Below are 20204 nucleotides of genomic sequence, written 5' to 3' on the forward strand. Positions count from 1 at the left end.
CTCACTCTCTGCCCCACACTAACCACCCCATAAAAGGGGAGGCAGTGGCACACTGGTGTTGTTGTTGGACTAGTAATCCAGACAGCCAGGGGAGGAGGGATTGGAGCTCAGAGTTCAGTCTCTCTCTCATTGATGGGGGGCTGCACTCAGTCCTGGCCTAGCCCAATCAGTGATTGTCAAATGCTTTGGGGACCTGGGTTCAAATCCCACTACAGCAGATGACAGAATTTAAATTCAATTTGAAAAAAGTTGACCATTGCCAATTGTTGTAAAAACCCATCTGGTTCACTAATGTCCTTTAGGAAGGAAATCTGCCGCCCTTACCTGGTCTGGCCGACCTCCTTATGGGAAGTGACGGCCTAGTGGTATTATCGCTAGACTATTAATCCAGAAACTCAGCTAATGTTCTGGGGACCTGAGTTCGAATCCCGCCACAGCAGATGGTGGAATTTGAATTCAATAAAAAATATCTGGAATTAAGAATCTACTGATAACCATTGTCGATTGTTGTAAAAGCCCATCTGGTTTATGACATCCTTCAGGGAAGGGAATCTGCCATCCTTACCTGGTCTGGACTACATGTGACTCTAGAGCCACAGCAATGTGATTGACTCTGAAATGACCTGTCAAGCCACATAGCTGTATCCAACCGCTGCAATAAAACCAAAAGGAATGGAACTAGATGGCTCTAACAGCACTATGGGTATACCTACACCACAGGGACTGCAGTGGTTCAAGGCAGCAGCTTTCCACCATCTTCTCCAGGGGAATTAGGGATAGGCAATAAATGCTGTCTAGCTAGCGATGCCCACATCCCGTAAATGAATTAAAAAATATATTTATTTTATTTAGTAATTATTTTATGGGAGAGATGGCGGAAGAGGGGTAATTCAGAGGCCCAGGCTAACGCTCTGGGGACATGGATTCAAATCCCACCACAGCAGCTGGTGAAATTTAAATTCAATTAATAAATCTGGAATGCAAAGCTAGTCTCGGTCATGGTGACCATGAATCTGTCATCAATTGTAAAAACCCAGCTGGTTCAGGCAAGGAAATCTGCCACCCTTACCCGGTCTGGCCTTCATGTGACTCCAGTCCCACAGCAATGTGGTTAACTCTTAACTGTCCTCTGAAATGTGCATTTCAAGGACAATTAGGGATGCACAACAAATGCTGTCAGCGATACCCACATCTCAGTGAAAGAATAAAGAATAAAAATGCCAAGCAATAGCCTCTTCATTTGTTGAGTTTGCAGAAGGGACACTCCTCAGTAACATTCCCCGTTAGATAATCCCATCAGTCTGCACCTACCCTCACTCACTGAAAGCCACAACTTGCCAAACTCCATGAGAAGCACAGGGCAGTTTGGCTGCAAACAAGCAGCACATCAAGCTCGGCTGAATCCTCATTGTGAATTGAGCGAGTCCTTATTGTGGGAGAGGAGGGAGTGAAGCTCAAAGCTCAGTCTCTGCTCATTTTGGGGGGGTTGTCACATAGCACTCAGTCTGACAGAGCCCAAACAGTGACAGTCAGTGGGTAAGTAAGGGCCACTAATACCCGGAATGGGCAACTTGTCTTACGAGGAAAGGTTGGACTGGTTAGGTTTGTATTGATTGAAGTTTAAAAGAATAAGAGGTAACATACAAGATCCTGGCGGGTATTGTTAGGGTGGAGAGGATGTTTCCTCTTGTGGGAGAACCTAGAACTTGTGGTCACTGTTTAGAAATTAAGGGTCACCCAATTAAGATTGAAATGAGGAGAATTCTTTTCTTTCAGAGAGTAGCGAGTCTCTGGAACTCTCTCTCTCCAAAGGGGGTTCAAACAGAATCTTTGAATATTCTTAAGGCAGAGCTAGATAGATTCTTGATTAGCAAGGGAGTGAAAGGTTATCATGGGCTGTCAGTATATTGCAATCATGGTCTTGCTGAATGGTGGAGCAGGCTCGAGGGGCCGAGTGGCCTACTCCTAATTCATATGCCCTATTAAAGAGTCAGGTCACCAGGAGCAAATGACACGAGAGAGACGCATATAGATTGCCCAACGAGTAGCATTATTCACAGTAAACGCTGGTCATTTTACACTGCAGATTCCAGTGTGTCTGAAAAGGCACCAATTGGGAAGCAGCATTCTCACTGTGCTCTATCCAATAAACCAGAGCCCAGGAAGATGCCATCAGTGTTTTCCCCCAACTGTTGCAGACCGGTCAGGCTGTTTAACCAGCTGTGCCTGTGAACAAGTTACCCTCTCTCCGAGACAGGTGTGGGTAATGTTTCTGTCATTTAGTCTACAGACAACCACTCACAACCAGCACAGATCTTTGCCCCAGGCTGGGGTGAGAATGGGGGTTGCGAATGAGCCTGACTATCATTAATTCCACAGCTGACAGCTGGCTGCATCCTGGGCCCGTTTCTCTCCAGCAAATGGTCTATTGTCGACGTGGGCTGATGCACTATTCTCCCCATGTCTGCATGGGTTTCCTCCCACAGTCCAAAGATGCGCTGGTCATGCTAAATTCTCCCTCCGTGTACCCAAACAGGTGGTAGAGTGTGGCAATTAGAGGATTTTCACAATAACTTCATTGCAGTGTTAATGTAAAGTCTACTTGTGACTAATAAATAAACTTTGTTTCCTTAATGTAATTTTTTAAAAATTCATTTATTAGGATGTGGGCGTCGAAGACTGGGCCACCATTTATTGCCCATCCCTAGTTGCCCTTAAGAAGGTGGTGGTGAGCTGCCTTCTTGAATCGCTGCAGTCCCTGTGGTGTAGGTACATCCACAGTGCTGTTAGGGAGGGAGTTCCAGGATTTTGACCCAGCGACAGTGAAGGTGATATATTTCCAAGTCAGGATGGTGAGTGACTTGGAGCGGAACCTCCAGGTGGGGGTGTTCCCAGATATCTGCTGCTCTTGTCCTTCTAGATGGAAGTGGTTCTGTGTTTGGAAGGTGCTGCCTATGGAACCTTAGTGAGTTCCTGCAGTGCATCTTGTAGATGGTACACATCGCTGCCACTGTGCGACAGTGGTGGAGGGAGTGAATGTTTGTGGACGGGGTAGCAATCAAGCGGGCTGCTTTGTCATGAATGATGTCAAGATTCCTGAGTGTTGTTGGAGTTGCACTCATCCAGGCAAGTGGAGAGTATTTCATCACACTCCTGACTTGTGCCTTGTAGATGGTGGTCAGCTTTTGGGGAATCAGGCGGTGAGGTACTCACCTCAGGATTCCCAGCCTCTGACCTACTCTGGTAGCCACTGTATTTATACGGCTTGTCCAGTTCAGTTTCTGGTCAATGGTAACCCCCAGATATTGAGAGTGGGGAATTCAGCAATGGTAATGCCATTGAATGTCAAGGGGTAATGGATAGATCCTCTCTTGTATTACTTGCCAATCCAAGCCTGGATAATACAACACAGTGAACTGCTCACAGGTAACTTTTACAAAGCTGAGGACACAGTATGCACAGAGCATATGTGAGGTAAGTAAGTTGTTCATTTAACAAGGCAGTTTTAATAGAGCTATAATAAAAATTACTATTGCAACTAATCATATCAAAACATCTCAGACAACCTTCACACAACCAATGACACTTGGAGCACAGTCTCTCCCAGTCATCAGGAGACAAACTACCATTAACTCCTACAGCTGCTCAATCTGCTTTCTGAGAGAGGAACGTTGTCCAGAAAACTGAAATCATCTTTCAATCTCGTCATGGGATCTTCAACATCTGCATCACTGCAGTAGTGAACAGAACATTAACATCTGGAGATTGACAGCAGTGCACCCCTTCAACATTTGAAATGTTAAACGGAGGTCCCATCTGCCCTCTCAGGTAAATGGAAAAGATCCCAGACTCTTCAAAGAGCAGGTAGTTCTCACCAATGTCCAGGCCAACACATCTCAGGTAAATCAACCAACATCACAAACACTCATTAACTGGTCATTGTCAAATTTGCTGTTTGTGAATTCTGCTGGGTGTGAGTTAGCTGCTGTTTTGCCCATATTGAGTGTAACCCTTCAACCTACTCCACTGGCTGGAACACACTTTGCAATGGCATGAGGAAGTGGAAGGCACTATATAAATGCAACAGTTTTCAAGTGAAAATTTAATTTTTGAAACTTCCCCTGATGCGCTGTGCACCAGATACAGTCATGAGGTGTCATCACTAATGGTTTGTGCCAAGTCAGCCTATTCAACCACAGGTGTAATCACAGTTTGTCTACTACTGCCAGTCAAATATCCTGCCTAAACTCACTGGGAGGAGGTATTTGGGAAAAATCAGGCAGCTCGAGGTCAGCACTACCAGGACAATGGAGGTGGAGGTGGCAAGGCAAATTGAGAAGGCTGTCAGTAAAGCAAACACGATCCCTGGCTTTAAAACAAATATTTGATATTTGCTACCAAATAAACGTGTCGGACTTTAACCTGGTGTTGTTAAAACTCTTACTTTGAAAACAGAGGCAGAAAGGACAAAAGGATATGATGCTCAAGTTTTATAAAAACCGGTTAGACCCCAGCTACAGTATTGCGTCCAACTCAGCAAAGATTTCAGCAAAGCGTTTGATAAGGTTCCCCATGGTAAGCTTTTGCAGAAAATACGGACACATGGGATTGAGGGTGATTTAGTGGTTTGGATCAGAAATTGGCTAGCTGTAAGAAAACAAAGGGTCGTGGTTGATGGGAAATATTCATCCTGGAGTTCAGTTACGAGTGGTGTACCGCAAGGATCTGTTTTGGGGCCACTGCTGTTTGTCATTTTTATTAATGACCTAGATGAGGGCATAGAAGGATGGGTAAGTAAATTTGCGGATGACACTAAAGTCGGTGGAGTTGTAGACAGTGCGGAGGGAAGTGGCAGGTTACAGAGGGACATAGATAAGCTGCAGAGCTGGGCTGAGAGGTGGCAAATGGAGTTTAATGCGGAAAAGTGTGAGGTGATTCACTTTGGAAGGAGTAACAGGAATACAGAGTACTGGGCTAATGGTAAGATACTTGGTAGTGTGGATGAACAGAGGGATCTGGGTGTCCATGTGCATAGATCCCTGAAAGTTGGCACCCAGGTTGATAGGGCTGTTAAGAAGGCATACGGTGTGTTAGCTTTTATTGGTAGAGGGATTGAGTTTCGGAGCCAGGAGGTCATGCTGCAACTGTACAAAACTCTGGTGCGGCCGCATTTGGAGTATTGCGTACAGTTCTGGTCGTCGCATTATAGGAAAGATGTGGAAGTGTTGGAAAGGGTGCAGAGGAGATTTACCAGGATGTTGCCTGGTATGGTGGGAAAATCGTATGAGGAAAGGCTGAGGGGCTTGAGGTTGTTTTCGTTAGAGAGAAGAAGGTTAAGAGGTGACTTAATAGAGGCATACAAGATGATCAGAGGATTAGATAGGGTGGATAGTGAGAGCCTTTTTCCTCGGATGGTGATGGCTAGCACGAGGGGACATAGCTTTAAATTGAGGGGTGAGAGATATAGGACAGATGTTAGGGGTAGGTTCTTTACTCAGAGAGTAGTAAGGGCGTGGAATGCCCTGCCTGCAGCAGTACTGGACTCGTCAACATTAAGAGCATTCAAATGGTTATTGGATAAACATATGAATGATATTGGAATAGTGTAGATTAGAGGGGCTTTAGATTGGTTCCACCGGTCGGCGCAACATCGAGGGCCGAAGGGCCTGTACTGCGCTGTAATGTTCTATGTTCTAACTCTGGGTATCACACTTTAGGAAGGATATCAAGACTTGAGAGGGTGCAAAGGAGATTTACTAGAATAACCCCAGGGATGAGGGACTTCAGTCATGTAGAGAGACTTTGGAAGCTGGGATTGTTCTCCTTAAAGCAGAGAAGGTTATGGGGGAGATTTGATAGAGGTGTTCCAAATTATGAACTGTTTCTCTGAAGTAAATGAGGAGAAACTGTTTCCAGCGGCAGTAACAAGAGACAGATTATCTGAGGCAGCGCGAGAATTTGATCATTGAGGCATTGCCCCAGATTCACTACAAACTCCCAAAAGAGAATCAGTGAAATATTCAAGGAGAAATTTGCAGAGCTGGAGAAACAGCAGGGGAGCGGGGCTAATTGGATATCTCTTTCAAAGAGCCAGCACAGACACAATAGACCAAGTACCCTCTCCTGCGCTGTGAGATTCTATGTTTATTCTATTTTATGTTTTTCTGCTCTTTTCCTTTGCCTGAGCTGTGATTTTGGTGAGTTTTTCTTTGTTGAAGTAAATACACCCGTGTTTCCTGCCTCGCCCTACTCAGCTGCAACCTCCTTACCATGTCACATTGAACACAAACAACTTCCTTTCCTGATAAGAGTGCGCACTCTCCACCCTAAACAAAGAACCCGGGAGTACTGCGCTTTGATTTGTTCAACCAAGTGGAGGAATCCTGGCCTCCATCGAAACAACAAGTCTGAGCCCCCACACAGCACCTTTCAAGCATTAACATAACCTTTTCACCAACTCCGCATTTTCACATTGTACTGTACGCATGTTAGAGAGTGCAATTATTCTGTCCAGTTAGGTTTAGTTGTTTAAATTGGAAAACCAAGGTCCCTAATTCTAGGAAATAATGGATCACATTTGCTCAGCAGATTATCGAAGTCAGTCATTAGTTACACTTGCACAATGCAACGTTTGGCTTTTAAATTGTTACGAGACAAGTCATATAAAAGTTCAAGCTGATAACTTCACAACGAGAGTGAGAGAGGGGGAGAGAGAGAGATCAACTGGAACCCAAGAGAACAGAGCAGGCAAAGGAATCTGGAACAAAAACAAAACAAAACAATCTCAGCAGGTCTGACAGCATCTGTGGAGAGAGAATAGAGCCAGCGTTTGAAGTCAGGATGACCCTTCGTCAGAGGAATCCTGACACCTTTCAGGGTCGAATATAAACTTAACCTTCCTCAAGGTTAAGCAATCGGACTGAAGGATTGTGAAATCAATGTCACAAATACTATAAAGGAAATGTAAATTAGAGTGGGCAAATTCAACATCAAATCAGGTACAGAAAAAGCAAAGGGAAGACAGATTGCGAGAGAATAAAATGTAAGATAAATTTAAATGACATTTTTATAATCGGTAATAGATCTGAAGGAATGAGATTCCACACATTCAATGATTAATCTTCAGTGCCAGTAATCACTAGCTAATGGTTACTTGGACGGAAATGGTTAAGACTTAATTTTCTGTGGTGAGTTTAGTTTATATTAATTTAACAATAGTTTTTATTATTGCTAAAACAGCACTGTTCATTCCTGAGGCAGGCAGTGAGAATCCATCTTTGTGAAGTTTATAGCAAAGTGGCACAGCTCAAACTGAAATTTTCAATTTCCCCATTTAAGCAAGGATCTGTCCCTTGTCTGAAGTTCCTGCACCTACGTGTATTTTTTTTTGTGCTTTCATGGGATGCGCGTGTCATTTGTCCTTGAAGTGGGCAGCTTGTTAGAGGTCATTTCAGAGGGCAGCTAAGAGTCAACTACACTGCTGTGGGTGTGGAGTCAGATCAGGCAAGGATGGCAGATTTCCTTCCCTAAAAAGGACATTCATGAACCAGATGGGTTTCTACAACAATTGATGATAGTTGTCAAGTACACCATTACTGAGAGCAGCTTCAGATTTATTAATTGAATTTAAATTCCGTCAGCTGCTGTGGTGGGATTTGATCCAGAGTCCCCAGAACATGAACATGGGCCTCTGGACTACTGTCCAGTGACATTTCCACCATCCCTCCTCGCATAAATAGTAGCAAGTTAATCTTGGAGAGGAAAATCAGAGCCAATATATAACAAAAGTTTAACAAGTAATCAAAATCTATTTTAATTGACAGTTGTCTTTAGTTCAGCACCTTTGAGTCAAGTAGCACTGACATCTCTCAAATGGCCTATAGCCACTGAAAGCCCCCAGCTCGGGTCTGCAGCCTGTTCCCACCCTGCCCAGTCACATCAAAAATGTTCTCCCAGACGCTGTTTACACACAGCGCCTGCAAGCCTGACACTCCCAGTTACATTCCATATTCTAACTGTACAAGGTCAACAAAGCAACTCGCTGTTTGGTTATATTTAGAGTGCTCGTACCAGGCATGCTGTTAGAATGCAAAGAGACCCTCAGATTCAACTCATACCCAGCGGGCAGGCATGAACTCTCCATCCCCACAGAACAAACACACTTCCCATTCACCTCCCAATCACTGACAACTACATCAGCCAGTCTAATGGCTGGCGGTAAAGGGATTGCAGAATCTACTAAGAGTACTTATAACATGATAAAACATTGAGAAGTCTCACTGTCAGAGAGGTGAACTGTGTGAGCATGGTATTTATTCTTCTATCAACTTCACAAACCAGATTTCCTGATCACTATCACAATGTGGGAGCTTGCTAGGCACTAATTAGTTGCTGAATTTCCTACATTAGAACACTGATTACATTTCAAAAAGGCTTCATTGGCTGAAAATGCTTTGGTAGTTCCTGGGGTGATGGAAGGTGCTATATAAATGCAGTTCATCCTTCATTTTCACATTCCACATCAGGTGACGTTCCTCCGGTCATCAAGCTAGAGCAAGTAGAAGCTTTATTTCTTGTTGCAAACTCAGCTTGAATTTATTTTGTTAAACTGAAACAAGGAATTGAAAGATTGAACAGAGATAGTGTCTCTCTACATCAGCTCAATAAAAATCACAAGGAACATCCTGGCTGGGACTGACTCATCCCAATGACACACCCTAAAGGGCAGGGACAGCTTGTGACACTTACGCAGAGTTCAGAATCAGATACAAACACTCGCCGACAACTAGACTGGGGCAAAACATATCCCTTATTGTAGAATGACAGCAACATTTCCACATGTCAGCTCGAGTTCGATCTCCATTCCACTTTAGCGGAAACGGAATAGGAGGTGATCCACAAAGCCGTCTAACAACCAAGAAACAACCTCTGGTCACAATAGTCCAACACTGAATGTTCCAACAATCCAACATGGGATAGAACAGTTCCAAATGAGCTACACATGCTGTACCTGTCCTGGGAGTGTTTGATGGGCATGATTCATAGAAATTCATAGAAACCCTACAGTGCAGAAGGAGGCCATTTGGCCCATCGAGTCTGCACCGACCACAATCCCACCCAGGTCTCACCCCCTTATCTCTACATATTTACCCGCTAATCCCTCTAACCTACACATCTCAGGACACCAAGGGGCAATTTTAGAATGGCCAATCAACCTAACTCCAGCTGTGTGATCACCAGATGTGGAGATGCCAGCGTTGGACTGGGGTAAACACAGTAAGAAGTCTAACAACACCAGGTTAAAGTCCAACAGGTTTATTTGGTAGCAAAAGCCACTAGCTTTCGGAACAGGCTGTTCCTTCGTCAAGTGGGTGGAGTTCTGATCACAAACAGGGCACAAAGACACAAACTCAATTTACATGAATAATGATTGGAATGCGAGTCTTTACATCTAATGAAGTCTTAAAGGTACAGACAATGTGAGTGGAGAGAGCATTAAGCACAGATTAAAGAGATGTGTATTGTCTCCAGACAGGACAGCTAGTGAGATTTTGCACATCCAGGCAAGTTGTGGGGGTTACAGATAGTGTGACATGAACCCAATATCCCGGTTGAGGCCGTCCTCGTGTGTGTGGAACTTGGCTATCAGTCTCTGCTCAGCGACTCTGTGCCGTCGTGTGTCGCGAAGGCCGCCTTGGAGAACACTTACCCGGAGATCAGAGGCTGAATGCCCGTGACCGCTGAAATGCTCCCCAACAGGAAGAGAACAGTCTTGCCTGGTGATTGTCGAGCGGTGTTCATTCATCCGTTGTCGTAGCATCTGCATGGTTTCCCCAATGTACCATGCCTCGGGACATCCTTTCCTGCAGCGTATCAGGTAGACAACGTTGGCCGAGTTGCAAGAGTATGTACCGTGTACCTGGTGGATGGTGTTCTCGCGTGAGATGATGGCATCGTGTCGATGATCTGGCACGTCTTGCAGAGGTTGCTGTGGCAGGGTTGTGTGGTGCCGTGGTCACAGTTCTCCTGAAGGCTGGGTAGTTTGCTGCGGACAATGCTTTGTTTGAGGTTGTGTGGTTGTTTGAAGGGAAGAAGTGGGGGTGCGGGGATGGCCTTGGCGAGATGTTCATCTTCATCAATGACATGTTGAAGGCTCCGGAGATGTCGTAGCTTCTCCACTCCGGGGAAGTACTGGACGATGAAGGGTACTCTGTCCACCGTTTACCGTGTTTGTCTTCTGAGGAGGTCGGTGCGGTTTTTCGCTGTGACGCGTCGGAACTGTCGATCGATGAGTCATCGATGAGACAGTTCCGACACGCCACAGCGAAAAACCGCACCGACCTCCTCAGAAGACAAACACGGTAAACGGTGGACAGAGTACCCTTCATCGTCCAGTACTTCCCCGGAGCGGAGAAGCTACGACATCTCCTCCGGAGCCTTCAACATGTCATTGATGAAGACGAACATCTCGCCAAGGCCATCCCCACACCCCCACTTCTTCCCTTCAAACAACCGCACAACCTCAAACAAAGCATTGCCGCAGCAAACTACCCAGCCTTCAGGAGAACAGTGACCACGGCACCACACAACCCTGCCACAGCAACCTCTGCAAGGCGTGCCAGATCATCGACACGATGCCATCATCTCACGCGAGAACACCATCCACCAGGTACACGGTACATACTCTTGCAACTCGGCCAACATTGTCTACCTGTTACGCTGCAGGAAAGGATGTCCCGAGGCATGGTACATTGGGGCCTCAACCGGGATATTGGGTTCATGGCACACTATTTGTAACCCCCACAGAGTTTCACTGGCTGTCTTGTCTGGAGACAATACACATCTTTTTAGCCTGTCTTGATGCTCTCTCCACTCACATTGTTTTGTTTTTTAAAGACTTGATTAGTTGTAAGTATTCGCATTCCAACCATTATTCATGTAAATTGAGGTTGTGTCTTTATATGCTCTGTTTGTGAACAGAATTCCCACTCACCTGAAGAAGGGGCTTGCAGCTCCGAAAGCTTGTGTGGCTTTTGCTACCAAATAAACCTGTTGGACTTTAACCTGGTGTTGTTAAACTTCTTACTGTGTTTACCCCAGTCCAACGCCGGCATCTCCACATCATGACATTGGGGAAACCATGCAGATGCTACGACAACGGATGAATGAACACCGCTCGACAATCACCAGGCAAGACTGTTCTCTTCCTGTTGGGAAGCACTTCAGCGGTCACGGGCATTCAGCCTCTGATCTCCGGGTAAGTGTTCTCCAAGGCGGCCTTCACGACACACGACAGCACAGAGTCGCTGAGCAGAGACTGATAGCCAAGTTCCACACACACGAGGACGGCCTAAACCGGGATATTGGGTTCATGTCACACTATCTGTAACCCCCACAACTTGCCTGGATGTGCAAAATCTCACTAGCTGTCCTGTCTGGAGACAATACACATCTCTTTAACCTGTGCTTAATGCTCCCTCCACTCACATTGTCTGTACCTTTAAGACTTGATTAGCTGTAAAGACTCACATTCCAATCATTATTCATGTAAATTGAGTTTGTGTCTTTGTGCCCTGCTTGTGATCAGAACTCCCACCCACCTGAAGGAACAGCCTGTTCCGAAAGCTAGTGGCTTTTGCTACCAAATAAACCTGTTGAACTTTAACCTGGTGTTGTTAGACTTCTTACAGTGTTTGATGGGGACAGTGGTTGTCTGAAATGGGGCAACGTAAAGTTCAGGATGAAAGTTCATTTGGGAGTGGTTGTACTGGATGAAAACTGGTTTTACCAAGAGAGTAATCGGAAATAAAGTTTAGCTGAGAGTTTAGTGGTGCCCTGTGCACACTGAGCCAGTACCTGGATTGCTCGGAGCAGGCAAGGTGATGTTGGTTTGTCACTGAGACATGAGGCTGGAAGGTGTGGCCAGCATGACATTTAGTTCTGAGGCTTTCACTTAGGGCGAAGCACAACAACACATCCACTGTGTTCAGAGTTCGGGCAAGTTCCTTAAAACTGCTCGAGGAATTCAAGCCCAGTGAGGAGTCAACACCCGGGGAACAAGGCGAAACAAGCAGGCCCAATAAACTCACATCCCATCAGAGTACTCAAATAGGCTTTCAGTTGTAATTGGCAGGTTCTAGGAAGACTACAGTTCTCTCTCTTTTTAAAATCGGGTCATCTGTAACACCACAAGTATTGAGTTAGCGCAAGGCAGAGGGCTCTGGTGTGCTCTGTCTGGCACTTGGTCCTGTCCAGACCTGTGTTATTAGCAAAAAAACACATCCGTCTCTTCAAGGTGAAACAGAATGACTAACGTGTAAATATACTTTACAAAATCAATCATGACTGAACAAGATGTAATGTGGAGATGCCGGCGTTGGACTGGGGTGAACACAGTAAGAAGTCTCACAACACCAGGTTAAAGTCCAACAGGTTTATTTGGTAGCAAATACCATAAGCTTTCAGAGCGCTGCTCCTTCGTCAGATGGAGTGTAAATGAACAAGATGTATCCAGGCTTGTACGTTGACAATCCAAAATGTTCTCCAATCACATACTCACATTAGGAGGGGGAGGGAGGTAGAGGGAGTGTGTGGGGGACTGGAGGGAGAGTGGGGGTATAATTACTGACCTCTTCCCAGTGTTCCCTGCCTGAGATCAGTCACTAGGATCTGGAGTGAGACATGTGTTATCTGTGTGGTTAAGTACTCACAAGCAGTGAGGCCAGCCACCTGAGGCCGCAGGGTCAGTGCGAAGGTAATGCCCACTGAAAACACCCCTCTCAAAAAGCCAGTAAAAATGAACCAAGCTCAACATTTGAGACTGTAAAGATTTGGGGGAATCCAAGGAGTTAAAGTATAAAATCGTCACCATGGAGATGGGGTAACAAATGACCAGGGTCTGACACATAACTTTGTTCCATAGATACTGCCTGCAGCTCAGTCACTTCCAACAAATAAAACATTTCTCAATCCACACCCCACCTAATCTTGACACAGGAAGGAGCGAATCTGTGCTATGTCTCATAGTGAATCTTGAGTAAGACTAAGGACATAGCTCTGGGCTTTTTAAGTTACTATCTGCTGTGTGTGTCAATATAGATTTAATCAGCCTTCCACAGCACTGGTATCCTGCCCAAGTCAGAACGTTTTGAGATCATGTTTGAGACTGGGGCCCATAATAAGCCCAGCTGACACTCCAGTGCAGTACCAAGGGAGTGCCGCACCATCAGCCAGAGGGTCAGCCCCGGGGGAGTGCCGCACTGTCAGCCAGAGGGTCAGCCCCGGGGGAGTGCCGCACCGTCAGCCAGAGGGTCAGCCCCGGGGGAGTGCCGCACTGTCAGCCAGAGGGTCAGCCCCGGGGGAGTGCCGCACCGTCAGCCAGAGGGTCAGCCCCGGGGGAGTGCCGCACTGTCAGCCAGAGGGTCAGCCCCGGGGGAGTGCCGCACTGTCAGCCAGAGGGTCAGCCCCGGGGGAGTGCCGCACCGTCAGCCAGAGGGTCAGCCCCGGGGGAGTGCCGCACTGTCAGCCACAGGGTCAGTGCTGAGGAATGCCACACTGTCAGAGGGTCAGTACCGAGAGAGTGAATCATTGGTCTGATGGTTTGTGCTCCTTCAGCGAGTCACAGAAACTCAATAAAACACCACATTCTCTTTTAAATCCTACAGATGAGCAAAGGCAAGAGTCAAAAATCAGCCAATCTCATTGAAACCAAAATGATTTTAAACCGCTGCTTTAAAGGGTGTATCTGGCTTTTTACAGAGCAGCAGCAGGATGCCGATAAAGGTTTCGATTTCTCTGGTGCTATATTCAGATCAGACTTTGTTTGTTGTCACCATATGGAGCATAAGATGGGAACAGAAACTGTCAGGGAAAGGCACAAATGAAAAGTGGAGCTTGTTCAAGGAACAAATACTGTGTGTCCTTGATAGGTATGTCCCTGTCAGGCAGGGAGGAAATGGCCGAGTGAGGGAACCATGGTTCACAAAAGAGGTTGAATGTCTTGTCAAGAGGAAAAAGGAAGCGTATGTAAGGATGAGAAAACAAGGTTCAGTTGAGTAGCTTGAGGGGTACAAGGTAGCAAGGAATGAGCTAAAAAAAAGGGCTTAGGAGAGCGAGGAGGGGGCATGAGAAGTCCTTGGTGGGTCGGATCAAGGAAACCCCCAAGGCTTTTTACTCTTACGTGAGAAATAAAAGAATGACCAGGGTGAGGTTAGGGCCGGTCAAGGACAGTAGTGGGAACTTGTGCATGGAGTCAGAAGAGATAGGAGAGGCGATGAATTAATACTTTTCTTCAGTGTTCACCAAGGAGAGGGGCCATGTTTTTGAGGATGAGTGTGAGATACAGGCTGATAGGCTGGAGGAGGTAGATGTTCTGAGGGAAGATGTATTAGCAATTTTGAAAACCCTGTGGGTCGATAAGTCCCCTGGACCAGATGGGATATATCGTCGGATTCTTTGGGAGGCAAGGGATGAGATTGCAGAGCCTTTGGCTTTGATCTTTGGGTCCTCACTGTCCACAGGGATAGTGCTAGAGGACTGGAGAGTGGCGAATGTTGTTTCTCTGTTCAAGAAAGGAAATAGGAATGACCCTGGCAATTATAGGCCGGTTAGTCTTACTTCAGTGTTCGGTAAATTAGTGGAAAAGGTCCTGAGGAATAGGATTTATGACCATTTGGAAAGATGCAGCTTAATTCGGGATAGTCAACATGGATTCGTGAAGGGGAACTCAAATTTGATTGAGTTACTTGAGGAGGTAACTAAGTGTGTCGATGAAGATAGAGCAGTTGATGTCGTACACATGAATTTTAGTAAGGCGTTTGATAAGGTTCCCCATGGTCGGCTCATGAAGAAAGTAAGGAGGTGTGGGATAGAGGGAAATTTAGCCGATTGGATAAGTAACTGGCTATCTCATAGAAGACAGAGGGTGGTGGATGGAAAATTTTCAGACTGGAGACCAGTTACCAGCGGTATACCACAGGGATCAGTGCTGGGTCCTCTGCTATTTGTGATTTTTATCAATGACTTGCAGGAGGGGGCTGAAGGGTGGGTCAGTAAATTTGTTGATGACACCAAGATTGGTGGAGTAGTGGATGAGGTGGAGGGCTGTTGTAGGCTGCAAAGAGACATTGATAGGATGCAGAGCTGGGCCGAAAAATGGCAGATGGAGTATAACCCTGATAAGTGCGAGGTGATTCATTTTGGTAGGACAAATTTGAATGTGGATTACAGGGTCAACGGCAGGGTTCTGAGGAATGTGGAGGAACAGAGAGATCTTGAGGTTCATATCCACAGATCTCTGAAGGTTGCCACTCAAGTGGATAGAGCCGTGAAGAAGGCCTATAGTGTGTTAGTGTTTATTAACAGGGGGTTTCAGTTTAAGAGCCGTGGGGTTATGCTGCAACTGCACAGGACCTTGGTGAGACCACATTTGGAATATTGTGTGCAGTTCTGGTCACCTCACTATAAGAAGGATGTGGAAGCACTGGAAAGACTGCAAAGGAGATTTACCAGGATGCTGTCTGGTTTGGAGGGTAGGTCTTATGAGGAAAAGTTGAGGGAGCTGGGGCTTTTCTCTTTAGAGCGGAGGAGGATGAGAGGCGACTTAATAGAGGTTTATAAGATGGTGAGGGGGATAGATAGAGTGGACGTTCAGAGACTATTTCCTCGGGTGGATGTAGCTGTTACTAGGGGGCATAACTATAGGGTTCATGGTGGGAGATATAGGAAGGATATCAGAGGTAGGTTCTTTACGCAGAGAGTGGTTGGGGTGTGGAATGGACTGCCTGCTGGGATAGTGGAGTCGGACACTTTAGGAACTTTCAAGCGGTTATTGGATAGGCACATGGAGCACACCAGAATGATAGGGAGTGGGATAGCTTGATCTTGGTTTCGGACAAAGCTCGGCACAACATCGAGGACCGAAGGGCCTGTACTGTTCTATGTTCTATGTTCCATTCCACCCCTCCCACCTGACTGTCCATGTAGCCTGTGTCCCAACTCAACATTCGGGACACATCCCAGCCTGGGTGGCACGGTGGCACAGCAGTGAGCACTGCTGCCTCACAGCGCCAGAGACCCGGGTTCAGCTCCAGCCTTGGGTGATTGTCTGTGTGGAGTTTGCATGTTCTCCCCCCATGTGTGTAGGTTTTCACCCACAGTCCAAAGATGTGCAGGTTAGGTGGATTGGTTATGCTAAATTGCCCCTTAGCGTCCAAAGATATGTAGGTTAGGGGGATTAGCAGGGTAAATATATGGGGTTATGGGAATGGGGCTTGGGTGGGATGGTTTGTCAGAGAGTCGGTACAGAGGCAATGGGTCAAATGGCCACCTCCTGCACTGTATGGATAATGAGGATATTATAATATATATATCATAGAAATCATCAAATCATATCATAATATACATCTTCATCACCAGTATACAACACTTTGGTACAATAAGACAAAAGCCATTGGAGAAGGGAATGGAGTGCAGAGATCCAAGGGTGGGATGAGTCATACCCTGTGGAGGGCCCTGTGAGCAAGGAGAGAGCGATCCTCAACGTGCAGAGGAGGTGTGGTGTAGAGGAGGCAGAATGTGCTGAAGCAGCAAACTGTTCACACACACACCTGGTGAACAAGTAAAATCTACCTTCCTGGTTCAGACAGAGGTGACATTTGCCTGGAGGGCTGCAGAAGGAGAGAAACAGAGGAATACTGAACCTTACAGAGAGGGGTGAAGATAAGGAAGACACCCTTGAGGAAGAGTACCACACAGAGGATAAAACAGTGTAAAATATAATGAGTGGATTCACTGTGCACCCACCAACCATGGAGAATTCTAACCAGGTTAACAACGATCACAATCGTCACCCACATACTAACCAAACAAGTCACCACCGAGCAAAAGCTCCTCCCATTGTTACATCTCAGACATCAAAGACCAGTAAATTAAGAGTCCCATGTCACCTAGCAACTAAAGGCAGCAACCAGAGAACAAGGCATGGGTGGATCCACCGCCTGGGCCCTGTCAGCTGATCCCAGACAGGCAGCCTCAGTAACCTTGGGCCAGGATAGTTACCAAATCAAAGCAAGCACAAGGTCCACTTCTGCAGGAATAGAGTTCAGAAGCACAGATATTCTGTTAAATTTGTACAGAACCTTGGTTGAAGTACCGTGCACATTCTGGTCTTGATATAAAAGGGATAGAGTGTGAATGGAGAGGATGGTACCAGAATCGATAGGCTGCAATGAAAGATTGAAGAGGCCGGGAATCTTTTCTCTGAAATAGAAGGCTGAGGAGCGACCCCATCATATTGTGTAGGGCTAGGGGTTTGGATGGAGAGGAGTTTGTTAGGTGTGTCCAGGAGAGTTTCCTGACACAGTATGTGGATAAGCCTACTAGAGGAGAGGCTGTACTTGATCTGGTGCTGGCTAATGAACCTGGACAGGTGGAGGATCTCTCGGTGGGTGAGCATCTTGGGGATAGCGATCATAATTCTATCTCCTTCACGATAGCATTGGAAAGAGATAGGATCAGGCAGGCTAGGAAAGTGTTTCTCTGGAGTAAAGGGAAATACAGTGTCATCAGGGAGGAAATTAGACGGGTAAATTGGAAGGAGGCATTCTTGGGGAAAAGTACCGAAGGAAAGTGGAGGATTTTCAAGGAATGTTTGTCTGGAGCTCTGCATGACAACGTTCCGATGAGACAGGGGGGTGTTGGTAGGGTACGGGAACCGTGGTGCACGAAGGTTGTGATGAACCTGGTGAATAAGAAAAGAGAGGCGTACAGAAGGTTCAGAGAGCTAGGTGTTAAGGATTTAGAGGAGTATACGGGATGTAGGAAGGAGCTTAAGAAAGAAATTAGGAGAGCGAGAAGGGGTCATGAGAAGACCTTGGCGGGTAAGATTAAGGAGAATCCCAAGGCTTTCTACAAATATGTCAAGAGTAAAAGGATGAGATGTGAAGGCATAGGACCCTTAAAAGGTGAAGGGGGAAAAGTTTGTGCGGAACCGTTAGAAATGGCGGAGGTGCTTAATGAATACTTTACCTCGGTATTCACGGTGGAAAGGGATCTGGGTGGTTGTACTGCTGGTTTGCGGTGGACAGAAAGGATCGAGCATGTGGACATAAAGAAAGAGGATGTGTTGGAACTATTGAATGGCATCAAGGTTGGTAAGTCGCCGGGACCGGATGGGATGTACCCCAGGTTACTGTGGGAGGAGATTGCGGAGCCTTTGGCGATGATCTTTGCATCGTCGATGGAGACGGGAGGATTGGAGGATTGCAGATGTGGTCCCTATATTCAAGAAAGGGAACAGGGACAGCCCGGGAAATTACCGACCGGTGAGTCTAACCTCAGTGGTTGGTAAGTTGATGGAGAGGATCCTGAGAGACAGGATTTATGATCATCTAGAGAAGTTTAGTATGATCAAAAGTAGTCAGCATGGCTTTGTCAAGGGCAGGTCGTGCCTTACGAGCCTGGTTGAGTTCTTTGAAAATGTGACCAAACACATTGACGAAGGAAGAGCGGTGGATGTGGTCTATATGGACTTCAGCAAGGCGTTCGATAAGGTCCCCCATGCAAGACTTCTTGAGAAAGTGAGAGGGCATGGGATCCAAGGGGCTGTTGCCTTGTGGATCCAGAACTGGCTTGCCTGCAGAAGGCAGAGAGTGGCTGTGGAGGGGTCTTTCTCTGCATGGAGGTCAGTGACCAGTGGAGTGCCCCAGGGATCTGTTCTGGGACCCTTGCTGTTTGTCATTTTCATAAATGACCTGGATGAGGAAGTGGAGGGATGGGTTGGTAAGTTTGCTGACGACACCAAGGTAGGTGGTGTTGTGGATAGTTTGGAGGGATGTCAGAAGTTGCAGCGAGACATAGATAGAATGCAAGACTGGGCGGAGAAGTGGCAGATGGACTTCAACCCGGATAAGTGTGTAGTGATCCATTTTGGCAGATCCAATGGGATGAAGCAGCAGTATAATATGAAGGGTACCATTCTTAGCAGTGTAGAGGATCAGAAGGACCTTGGGGTCCGGGTCCATAGGACTCTTAAATCGGCCTCGCAGGTGGAGGATGCGGTCAAGAAGGCGTACGGAGTACTAGCCTTCATTAATCGAGGGATTGAGTTTAAGAGTCGGGAGATAATGCTGCAGCTTTATAGGACCCTGGTTAGACCCCACTTGGAGTACTGCGCGCAGTTCTGGTCACCTCATTACAGGAAAGATGTTGAAGCCATTGAAAGGGTGCAGAGGAGATTTACAAGGATGTTGCCTGGATTGGGGGACATGCCTTATGAGGATAGGTTGAGGGAGCTTGGTCTCTTCTCCCTGGAGAGACGAAGGATGAGAGGTGACCTGATAGAGGTTTACAAGATGTTGAGAGGTCTGGATAGGGTAGACTCTCAGAGGCTATTTCCAAGGGCTGAAATGGTTGCTACGAGAGGACACAGGTTTAAGGTGCTGGGGGGTAGGTACAGAGGAGATGTCAGGGGTAAGTTTTTCACTCAGAGGGTGGTGGGTGAGTGGAATCGGCTGACGTCGGTGGTGGTGGAGGCAAACTCGTTGGGGTCTTTTAAGAGACTTCTGGATGAGTACATGGGATTTAATGGGATTGAGGGCTATAGATAGGCCTAGAGGTAGGGATATGATCGGCGCAACTTGTGGGCCGAAGGGCCTGTTTGTGTTGTGGCTTTCTATGTTCTATGTTCTATAAAGGAACTTGACAAGACAGATGTAGAAAGATGTTTCCACGAGACTAGAACCAGGGTCATAAATATAAGATAGTCACTAATAAATTCAATTGGGAATTCAGGAGAAACCTCTTTGTCCAGAGAGTGGGGAGACTGTGGAACTCATTCCCACAGGCAACGATCCAGGTGAAAGCATAGATTTAAGAGGAAGCTGGGTAAAGACATGAGGGAGAAAGGGAAAGAGGGATATGCTGATAAAGGGGTGAGATGAAGAGGGGGAAGAGGAGGCTGGTGTGAAACATAGGCACCAGCTTGGAGCTGCTGGGCTGAATGGCCCATCTCTGCTTTACATTCTGGGAAAAGTCTCCAGGTCACATAAGAACATAAGAACATAAGAAATAGGAGCAGGAGTAGGCCATCTAGCCCCTCGAGCCTGCCCCGCCATTCAATAAGATCATGGCTGATCTGACGTGGATCAGTACCACTTACCCGCCTGATCCCCATAACCCTTAATTCCCTTACCGCTCAGGAATCC

The 20204-nt window shown here is 46.5% G+C and overlaps 2 protein-coding genes across 2 annotated transcripts in view; both read left to right on the top strand.

Moving 5' to 3' along the window:
* LOC144508694 (CMP-N-acetylneuraminate-beta-galactosamide-alpha-2,3-sialyltransferase 2-like) overlaps positions 1–20204 on the top strand; it is a 556023-nt gene that overhangs the window by 191182 nt on the left and 344637 nt on the right. The window lies entirely within an intron of this gene.
* LOC144508687 (uncharacterized) overlaps positions 4892–20204 on the top strand; it is a 78544-nt gene continuing 63231 nt past the window's right edge. The window contains exon 1 of the mRNA XM_078236966.1: positions 4892–4980. Within this exon, the coding sequence (XP_078093092.1) occupies positions 4905–4980 (76 nt within the window). The 5' untranslated portion in view covers positions 4892–4904. The remainder of the gene's footprint in view (positions 4981–20204) is intronic.

Source organism: Mustelus asterias, chromosome 20 (genome assembly GCF_964213995.1).
Source record: "Mustelus asterias chromosome 20, sMusAst1.hap1.1, whole genome shotgun sequence".
In the NCBI taxonomy this organism is placed as follows: domain Eukaryota; kingdom Metazoa; phylum Chordata; class Chondrichthyes; order Carcharhiniformes; family Triakidae; genus Mustelus; species Mustelus asterias.